At 25.2% G+C, this 11,480-nt stretch overlaps 1 protein-coding gene across 1 annotated transcript; it reads left to right on the top strand.

Annotated features, from left to right (window-relative positions):
- Positions 1-2,062: 2,062 nt before the first annotated feature.
- Positions 2,063-9,119, top strand: LOC130943757 (omega-hydroxypalmitate O-feruloyl transferase-like). Its single transcript, XM_057871768.1, has 4 exons — positions 2,063-2,115; positions 2,797-3,262; positions 7,398-7,755; positions 8,466-9,119. Exons 2-4 carry the CDS (start codon positions 2,819-2,821, stop codon positions 8,966-8,968), a joined length of 1,305 nt encoding a protein of 434 aa, XP_057727751.1. The 5' UTR covers positions 2,063-2,115; positions 2,797-2,818; the 3' UTR covers positions 8,969-9,119.
- Positions 9,120-11,480: the final 2,361 nt, after the last annotated feature.

The following is an 11,480-nucleotide window of genomic DNA, read 5'->3' as shown; positions in this document are numbered from 1 at the left end:
ATGAGTGCCTTGCCACAAACTACAAAATCCATGACGTCTAAATATAAGCAAAGTTTATATTCATTTGTGCACTTCAACTCTCATCCTCTGCTACTGAAACCTTATGATCAATACTCTTCAACTAACCATTTATAATATGCTTTTAAAATAGATAGATAAAAAAATAAAATTATTTCTTGATTTTGACGCTTTGGGTTAGATATGGGTATGTGACAAATCGATAGTATGGCTGGCAAATGAAACAAATTAACAAGTTGAATTTCTAGCTACACCAAAATGGGGAAATAAATGCTATATATTCAATGACTCTCAATCTTTCTAGACCATACACCACTTATCTAATATTTTGTGTGCTTTTTTATGATTAGTAATGCTAAATAGGGAATGTTAGATAAACAACAACATAAATAATTATCAATTAAATAAAAATACATTATATCTTAATTTAATGTTACTAATTAAATTTAAAATTAATTTATATTTTTAATCTTATTAATACACATTTTTAAAAATATTATTGGTTATCTATATTTTTCCATGCTGAATTAGTGCATGCGTGCTTTTATCAATAATAATAATAATAATAATTTGTGTAGGCATATTTGGGATGTTAACTCTCCAACCACCTCCATAATGCTAACTGTAATGCATGCTTCTGAGGATGCAAATGTTTGGTTTTCCTGCTCTCTACAGTTACAACTTTGCCTCCAAATTAAAAAATGCTACAAATTCATACTCTTAAATTTTTTTCAAATGATTTTATAAAGTATGAACTTATATTATATATATTTTTTATCTTAAATTTTATATAGTGTGAAATCATAATTTATATTACAAGAAATTGAGAATATCAATTAAAACAATGCCGCACATAATGTCTGCGTTCATTTAATTGCCCTTATCAACTTTGAAATTAGTACCCATGAAAATACCACTAATGTCCCTACCAAATACCTATATTTTAATGAAGGGTCCAACCAAGTGTACATAGAAATATAGGTCTTTCCTAATAAAATGATTAAAAGAATGGTACAAAATAGATTGTGTTTTTGAATTTTCACTCCATGTGCCTTCATATCGAAAACTTTAAGGGTAGGTCGGGTTTATTCATGTTAATTGTGTTTTAAGAATATATATATATTAATTTATCATAAAAATATATTTTTTTTATATTTTTAATATATTAAATACATAAAAAACTTAACAAGTTTTTAATATTTTTTTTATAATGTTTTGTTAGGAGTCAGGACACAATTCAGTAAAACTTTTTAATAATTTTGTTTTTAGCATTTAGAAAAAAAAAATATTTTTTATATTGTTTATCTTATATTTTTTAAAATATAAAAAGATAGATGAAATAGTCTCACTATTTCACATTTCAATGATAAATTTGTCTTTTTCAAATTCCTAAATAGTACTTTTAAAGTACTATCAGCTAGCAATTTTTTTAACAAAATAGCTGAAATAAAAATGAAACATTTCCAATTGAAATGAGTGCAATTTCAATTGCATAAGATATTATTTGATAAGTGTATTAAGAAAAAATGGGAAAAAATTAAGATGAAACAAAATAGTGTTTGGTGGTGATATGCATGTCATAGTAATTATCTTCCTATTATCATTAGACTAGACAGAAAAAAATGATAAAAAAAATTTAACCATTAATAAAAAAAAGACGTTTAAAATAAAAAAAATAAGAATTTAGTTAATATGTATTTTTAGAACACATGATAAATTTATTTTTTTAAATTTTTTATTTAATAAATATAAAATAAATATATTAAAAATTTAATTTTTTTATTTTTAATAAAAAATATTTAATTTATAATCTTAATTTATACTCATAAAACATATGATAGATAAATCCAAAAAATAAAAGTTAAACTTTGAGAATATAACAAATATTCAGCCGACCTTAATTGAAGTGTTCATTTAAAGTATACTGTACTAATAAAAGGACGGAAACATAACTGTATTAAATTTCAAATGAACATGTTTTTGACCAAAATACCCTCAGCACTTATTATATAAACTTCTCTAACCATGCACCAAATGTCCAAAACAAATTTCACTTCATTAAATCATTCAACATAGAGGCTTGCATTAAAGATTCCGGTAAAACTCTTACTTTGTCTTTCAATCATATCATTTCCTTTTGCTTTGACATGTATATATTCATTAAACCATAAGTCTAAGTTATTTGAATTATTTAGGGGTTATTTATTTTGTGTTTTCTTTTAAGTAATTTCTGTTTTTAGAATTTTTTAAAAAAATAAAAAAATAGGAGATGAAATAAAAAAATAAAATTTTATTAATTTCTCTTTTTTTCTTTTTATAAATACATTTTACATTTAGTTTGTATTTTTATTTTTTATTTTATTTTATTTTTTAAAATTTTGTGAAAGAAAAAATAATAAAATTTTATTTTTTGTCTTTACTTAATAAATTTTTAAAAAACAAAAAATATTAAAAATAAAAATAAAAATAAAAACACAAACTAAATACATAATTAGATATTATGTTCTAATTTTTACAAAATTAAAAATTAGTAGTTGATTTTTGGCCGATAGATTAAATACTTTCAATATCATTTTTTTAGGTGAAGATTTAAATAGATTTATTTTCATGTGGACTTGTTAGTTGAAACCGTGAGATGATTTGACATATTTAACTAAATTATAATTTAACGATTTTCAACTAACAGCTTCACATGAAGTGAATTGCATGAGTTTCCACTTTTTTCTAATATAATTTCTTAAATCTCACACACACATTTTTTTCCCCTTTTTTCTTCAGAAAGGTTATTAATTATCTCAAGATGGAAAATGGGCATGGCTCAAAATTTGAACTTGTTGTAAGACAATTAGGAGAACCAATGAAAGTGAAGCCTTCAGAAGAAACACAAAAGGGACTCTATTTCCTTTCAAACCTTGACCAGAACATTGCTGTTCCAGTTAAAACAGTTTATTGCTTCAAATCAAGTTCAAGGGGGAATGAAGAAGCTCCACAAGTAATCAAAGATTCACTCTCAAAGATTCTTGTCCCTTATTACCCCATGGCAGGTACCTTGATTCTAAGCAAAGAAGGGAAGCTTATAGTGGATTGCACTGAAGAGGGTGCAGTGTTTGTTGAGGCTGAAGCAGAGTGTAACATTGAAGACATTGGAGATTTAACAAAACCAGATCCTAATAATCTTGGCAAACTTGTTTATAGTGTTCCTGGTGCAACCAATATTCTTCAGATGCCTCTTATGACTGCTCAGGTTTGATATAATTTTTGTTAAATTTAATTTATTTGCCACCAAAATTAGTATCACCAAAATTTTCTAGAAAAGTATATGTCAATATGCATGTTTTTGTGGTCTTTTATATATTTCCCTTAGCTCTCAATGAAATTTAAAACAAAAATATTATGCGTAAAGTGTTCACGGCTACGTTCAAAATCTGATCCAATTCAATTATATTGATTTTGGGATCGTAAAATCTGAACCAATCTGATTAGTTTAATATTAATTAAAAAATAAATTAAATCTAATAATATGTATGTAAACTTATTTCTTAATCCTAAATTTTTTTAATTTATGATAGTTATATTTAAGGGCAATTTACATAAATAAATAAAGTGGGAGAGTTATTTACGTAAATGTGCAAATCTGTATGTTGTTACGATTTTGTGCAAAATGGATTTATATGTAAACCGTGGCAACCCACCACGGTTTCTAAACATGCATAAACCGTGGGAGGTCACCACGGATTAGGAGCAAATTTTTGTAGGAGGAAACCGTGGTAGGTCACCACGGTTTATGAAAGAAATTTGGCAAGCATAAACCGTGGGGAGTCACCACGGTTTATGAAGAAACTTGTTTGCACATAAAACCTTGTGGGTCACCACGGTTTATGTGTGGTAAATAATGGCCAGAAAATCTTGTTAATTTTATGTCCAAGAGACACAACTTATTTTTTATTTTTTTATTATTCTTGTTAAATTTTTTATAATTATATTTTTTATTATTATATTTTTCATCTCAAATTTTTTTAATGAAAAAAATGAGAATAAATTAGATTTTCATAATTTGTTCTAGTTTATCACCAAGCAGAATTACAAGAACACAAAATTTTGTGTCTCTATCCATCAGTGTCTTGTCCTGTCCTATTTTCAGTGTCTTATCCTATTTTGTTGTTGAAAACAAAGGCAGCCTAATAAATACACACTATATAGTACATTTTATAAAGAAAAAAAATCATCTATTTCTATTGAATATTTATAATAAAATTTTTTCGTTCTCTTTATGTATTATTGACTAATATATACTATAAAATTTTTACATGTATTATCAATTAGTTTTCATTATGTTTATCCCTATTTTTCATTTTACACTATATTTAAATATTTATTATACTATAAAAAATATTAATGAACATAATAAAATAATTACTTATTAATATTTTTTAGAGTACTCATTAATATTCTTAAAATATAATAAATATTTTTTATTTTAAATTTAACAAATACTAATGTATCAATATACACTTATATGTGAATTTATTAAATCTATATAAAAGATTTAATCAATAAGCATGTTAATGAATATTAATATACCAATATTAACAAGTAATTATTTTATTGTACTCATTAATATGTTATAGTGTAATAAATCTTTATTTTATAAATGAAAAAATAAAGATGTATATAATGAGAGAGGTCACCTTAAGCTTAAACGAACTTTTGAGTAATTTTTATAAGTTCGCCTAAGATTTTGAAAACTTCATAAAAACTCAAAATAAAAATAAAAACACAGATTCCAAACATTAATGTTAGTGTAATTTATTTTTAAAAATATTTTTTTATTTTATAATAGAAAAAAATCCAAAAATTTCATGGTGTTTATTATTAGAGTCTAATTTTTTTCTAATTTATTTTACATCACAAATTTTAAATATTTTAAATTTATTAAATTTCATCATCTTAAATTAAATATTAATTTTTTATTTTTTAGTAAATAGACATCAATTTTTTAAGCACTATAAAAATCATTTTCTTAGTATTATCTGATTTTTTTTATTGTACTCTTTCTATTATAAAAATAATGATTTTTATAATAAACAGCTTTGTGTCTCTTGGACATAAAATTAACAAGATTTTCTGGCCATTATTTACCACATATAAACCGTGGTGACCCACAAGGTTTTATGTGCAAACAAGTTTCTTCATAAACCGTGGTGACTCCCCACGGTTTATGCTTGCCAAATTTCCTTCATAAACCGTGGTGACCTACCACGGTTTCCTCCTACAAAAATTTGCTCCTAATCCGTGCTGACCTCCCACGGTTTATGCATGTTTAGAAACCGTGGTGAGTTGCCACGGTTTACATATAAATCCATTTTGTACAAAATCGTAACAACAAACAGATTTGCACATTTACGTAAATAACTCTCCCACTTTATTTATTTACGTAAATTGCCCTATATTTAAGTTTGGATTGATGATGTATCTTTTTAATATTATTATTATTATATATTTATAGTATTAGATGATTTTTTTTCCTCTAGTTTTTCTTCCAAATTTTTTTTAATTTATCTTAAATCGGATAATTAATTACTTGAACGGACCCAATCCAAATTAATTGATTCAAATCCACTCATTAAAAATAACAAATCCAAATCAATCTAAATCAATTAAATTTAATCAGTTCGATTTTAATTTTTTTTAAATCCGAACCAACCGACCGTAAACATCCATTTTTGTGTTGGCCTCTTTTCTATACCTTTTATTTTTTAGTATTAAAATCAATTGATAAAAAGTGTTATAAATATTATTTTTTATTTTTAATATATACATTCAGCCATATATGAAAAATCGAATCAATGTTTCAAAAACCACACATTTCCATAAATTAATTGTTAAGTTCAAGTATCTGATAATTAGAGTGAATATTACAATATTAAATAAGTTAATTAATTCTAAAAAATTATTAAATAAGACTATTTTATTATTTAAATTATATTTTAATTTTATATTTTATGTATTTAATTTAATCTTTTAATTTTACTTAAAAATTTGATATTTTTTATACCTTAATCATATATATATATCACTTTTCTATTTGTTTCTCTTCTTTTCCATTGTATCTCACTCTGTTCAAACACAATTGAGCTCCTAACCCTCCACAGCCATAATCTTTTTTCTCACACACCTTCCCTCCTCGTAAAAATTCCTTCTTCCTTTTTATCCTCCACTTTCTCCCTACTATATATAACAATTCACACACATAATTCTCACTACTTTAGAATGAATAAACACAATACATCTTTCATTTCCTTGTTATAGGACATTTATTCTTCTCAACCTATTTCTTTTGTTCTCCCAACTCAGTAAACTAATAACTAATTCATTGTGAATCAGAATTTCATTTAACAATTTATTGTTGTCCTATTAATTACTGCATACACAATACGAAATTCAAACTCTCAATATTTATTCAAACGAACTAGTAACTAACTACTAAAACAACTCAATTTAATTATTTAACCTATTTTTAGTGTCTAATCTTTCCAACATAACAAACCAAATCAAGACAATAAAAAAAACAACCACAAAAAATTCACTTTGGCTACACATAATGAATCTGAAAGTAATAGAATTCATTAAGCCCAATATTTTTTTATATATAAATTATCCTACTAATAATTTTGTGTCATGTTAAAGTACACATGAAAGCATGATATTGCTTAATAATGAAATGATATTGCACATTTCCACATATTGATGATGTGACATGTTATTAATAAATTTTACATAACTTGTGACATCATCAATTGACTAATTGCTATTTTATTAGAGACTAAAATGACTTAAGTAAATAAATTTGCAGATTATATATCAACGCTTTTAAAACTTCAAAGCCGAATTAAAATACATTTACATTTTGAATATCAAATAGACTATTTTAATTTACTCTTTTAAATAATGTACAAAATCTAATATTCAACCAACTAGTTTTCTTTCATACTAAAAATAACGTGAGAGATTTTTTTTTTCAGTTAATATCAATTAATTTATTTAAATTTATTTTATTTATTTTAAAATTTAAATTATAAATCTAAATACTAAAATTGACTAAATAAAAGTTAGTTCTTTATATTTTTTCGTATATGAATTATATTACTATATCTTTTTAAAAATAAAAAGATACATACAATAAAGTAGAACATTTAAAAAAGTCCAGAATTATAATACAAACATTAAAAAAGAAACCATAGATTATTATACTTTGTCTTTGTTTTGAACAAAGATTTAAGTTATTATGTTCCTCTAACTGTCTCATGAATTGAACATGTAGATTTCTTATAAAACATTATAAACCTAATAAAGGTATTGAATTAAAAATGATGTTTCAGGTGACAAAGTTCAAATGTGGAGGATTCAGTTTGGGACTAAACATGATCCATTGCATGAAAGATGGAATATGTGCCATGGAATTTGTGAATGCATGGAGCAATGTAGCCAGAGGCTTGAGCTTGAAGGTTCCTCCATATCTCGACCGATCCATGCTCAAAGCGCGCGACCCTCCCAAGATCGAATTCGAACACACAGAATTTGAACAGATAGAAGATGTATCAAACACTAACAAGCTTTATGAAGAAGAGATGATCTACAAATCATTCACCTTTGACCCTCACAAGCTTGAACACCTCAAAAAAATGGCTACCCAAGATGGGGTTTTGAAGAAATGCACAAGTTTTGAAGCACTCTCAGGTATAACAGCTAGAATCTCGACTTAACTCTTAAAATATTTTGATATTATAATTTTAAATGAGTTAGTCGATTTTACAAAATTTGAGTAAATGGTCAAATTAATCTTTGAAAGATTACACATTCTTTAAATTAGTCCCAAAAATTTTTTTTTATAATCAAATTTATCCTTCAAATATTTTAAATTAGTCATTTTAATCATTCTCTCAATTCCGTTGCTAATGTCGTTAAAATTTATTGACGTGACACGTTAAATGACACTATAACACACACCTAGTAATCTTAATTGGCAATTAACATGATAAGTTTATAAAATGAGATCAAATCAATCTTAAATTGAGGGATTCCAATACTTCAAGTTTTTTTCTTAATTAATTTTTTATTTGATCTAATTTCATAAATTTATCATACTAATAATTAATTAAGACTCCTATGTATGTGTTGTATCATTTAACGTGCCACATTAACAAATTTTGGTGCCTTTGACAAAGAAAATGACAGAAGAACTATTGCAATTAATTTAAAATCTTTAAAAAATAAATTTAATTAAAAATATTTTTTAGAGACAAATTTAAAGAACAAGTAATCTTTTAAGGACAAATATGATCCTACTATAAGATTTCTACTAAATTAAACAATTTCACGATCTAAATCTTATTATGATTTTATTTTTTACATATTTTATATATTTCTCTAATTTTGATTTTGTGCAGGATTTGTATGGAGGGCTAGATCTGAAGCCTTAAGAATGAAAGCTGATCAAAAGACTAAACTACTCTTTGCAGTTGATGGAAGGTCCAAATTTGTGCCACCAATACCTGAGGGGTACTTTGGGAATGCTATTGTTCTAACAAACTCTCTTTGTAAGGCTGGTGAATTACTGAATAGCCCTTTGTCATATTCAGTGAGTTTGGTTCATGAAGCAATTGAAATGGTGAATGATAGTTACATGAGATCAGCCATTGATTATTTTGAAGTCACAAGAGCAAGGCCTTCTTTGGCAGCTACACTATTGATCACAACTTGGACAAAGTTGTCATTTCACACTACAAATTTTGGTTGGGGTGATCCTTTGTGTTCTGGTCCTGTTACTTTGCCTGAAAGAGAAGTTGTTTTGTTCTTGTCTCATGGCCATGGAAGGAGAAGTATTAATGTTCTTATGGGTTTGCCTGCTTCTGCCATGAACACCTTTCGGCAATTGGTTAACCAAGTTTGATCGCGCTTGATTTGTGTTTTCGTTTTCTATTTTTATTTTTAGAAGGAAGAATTTAAATATCTCATATTTTAGAAGGTAAGAAGCGTTTTTATATTTTTAATTAGTCAATAATTTATGTTTCTTTGAATTAAAAAGTCGAAAATCTATTTATCTTTTTCTCTTATTTTTAATATTTTTGTTTTATAAATTTTATAAAAAAATAAAAAATAAAAATACAAATCAAACACATCAGATGTTTTTAGAAAAAGAAAAATATCTATTGATTTTTCATTTCACATATCGATAAATACATATATGTAAGATTTACTGATACAAATATGTATCGTTATTATTAGTAAATTACCACATTGTACTAGGCCTTTGATAATATATTTTATTACTAGTATTATTATTTAAGTGTTGTAATAAAGGTATTCAATTTATATATGTACTAAGATGTTAATTAAAGCAATGTGAATGAAAAGTGGGATTTTTATCTCATGCTTAACTCAAACTTTAAGAAATGTTTCAAATTATATAAGGTAAAAAATTTTTGGAACAAAATTAGGATGGCCTGGACATGAAAATGTCACATATTCAAAAAATTATATCAGTTTTATTAATTAGCTTTAGTATAAGCTATAGTTGAAATATCATAATTTTTCTGTCCTCGTTTAAAAATTTCAAGTTCGAGTCTCATTTTGAATTAAAAAAAAAAAAAAGCAAGCCTCCTTAGAACTGTAAGCCAAGACTTTGGTAATAAATTGATTGCTCTTATCTTCATATCGTATATATTTCTTCAGGAATTCTAGAAAGACTAAAAAAAACTAAAAAATAATTGAAATTTATTTTATTTATTAATTATTAATTATAATAATAATTAATAAATATTAAATAAGATAAATTTAAATTATTTTTATTATTTTTTTATCTCTTAAATATTATTGATATTTCTTTAATTCTTCCTATTGCATTTAGGAATTTCCTTTTCCAACCAACATTCTTCAAATGCCTCCTCAGGTTTCACATACATTAATCAATAATTGCCTAACCTAGCATCATCATTAAAATTAATTTTGTTTTTTTGAACCAACTGGGCTGGAGCCCAAACAGAAAATTACATTAATATCTAACTTTTAGTCTATAAAATTCTCATCACAACATCATTCATTAAAACAGATTTTAACTTTCAGAAATAATTAAATTACTCTAAAATTACACAATGTTAATATAAAACATAAAAATATGAGTACAATATGACTAAAATTTCAATATGATAAAATAAATACCTAATTAATCATACTCATTTTAGCTCTACGTCACATATATAATAATAATAATAATAATAATAATAATAATAATAATCTAGCATTGAAAATTGTTTACCCTCACCATTTCAGAATCCATAACCTTTATATGGACCATGATGATGATGATGCCTCACCATTATTATTAATTAGCATAACAAAGAAAACGTTTAGGACTAAGAAGAAGAAGAAGAAAAGTACAATAATACCCTTTGACCTTATTATTATTATTATTGATATCTTGTTGTTGTTTTGGTGGAATCCATTTGAGCCAAGACTTTGAAGAAGAAATCAAGATTGCAAGGAAGCAAAATTGGGCCATCAAATTGAAAACCATATTCCAATTCAGCTTCTTCTAATAGCATCATGAACAAAGGGTGGTTTGCATCTTTTGTTTTCACTACAAACCTTTGCTTTTTTTTATGAATAATAATAAATATTATAAAGCTTCCATACCTTCATAATCAAGCTCTTCAATTTTCCCTTCACATACCCCATTTATTTGGATTTAAATTAAATCCTGCAACTATAAGGAAAATCGGAAATAATAATAATTATTATAATAATGTTATTATATAGGAAGAGAAATTAATTATTAATAAATACATAATAATATAAATATATATATATAAAAAACTATTTCTAAAACTATTCACTAAGAGAGAGAGATATATATATTTGAGTCATAAAAGTATATGCATGTAGAAATATATATACATATGAGGATTTGAGGAATGGCTACTAACCAATAAGTTGTGTATGAATGGATAACATTGTATTAAATTTATATATTAATTAATTAATTAATTTCATTATATTATTCATATATGGATGCTGATTTGGTCTTCATCTATGGGTGGGTTTGAGAAGAATTAAGAAGAAGAAGCAAGAATAACAGCCATGATTAATTTGACAATTTTGGTCGTTGATGTAACTTGCATGCATTGTTGTCAAAATTTGCCGCAAAATTTAAAGTGAGAGATTAATTGTTGTATGGAAGTCAATTAACTCAACTCTATGACAAAGAATTATAAGAAGGTCACTATCGTCATTATCCTATTCTCTTCACTCAACTCATCTTCGACCATAGGATTTTTTTCTTTAATAATGGAATAATCACCTAAATTGATTTTCAACAAATTTTAGGTGGAATATTTTGATTCTCAACAAATTTTATTGTTTAAAAATTTTAAAAGTATTATTTTTATCGAAAAATAGATTGATCC

Source organism: Arachis stenosperma, chromosome 8 (genome assembly GCF_014773155.1).
Source record: "Arachis stenosperma cultivar V10309 chromosome 8, arast.V10309.gnm1.PFL2, whole genome shotgun sequence".
Lineage (NCBI taxonomy): Eukaryota > Viridiplantae > Streptophyta > Magnoliopsida > Fabales > Fabaceae > Arachis > Arachis stenosperma.
Note: the sequence above shows the minus strand (reverse complement) of the source record. Positions and strands in the feature narration are given on the sequence as shown.

Bases quoted from the DNA above. Each gene is read 5' to 3' on its own strand.
- LOC130943757 (XM_057871768.1), top strand. From the start codon at position 2,819: ATGGAAAATGGGCATGGCTCAAAATTTGAACTTGTTGTAAGACAATTA. The intron at 3,263-7,397 runs GTTTGATATAAT...ATGATGTTTCAG, and splicing joins TGCCTCTTATGACTGCTCAG to GTGACAAAGTTCAAATGTGG. The intron at 7,756-8,465 runs GTATAACAGCTA...GATTTTGTGCAG, and splicing joins AAGTTTTGAAGCACTCTCAG to GATTTGTATGGAGGGCTAGA.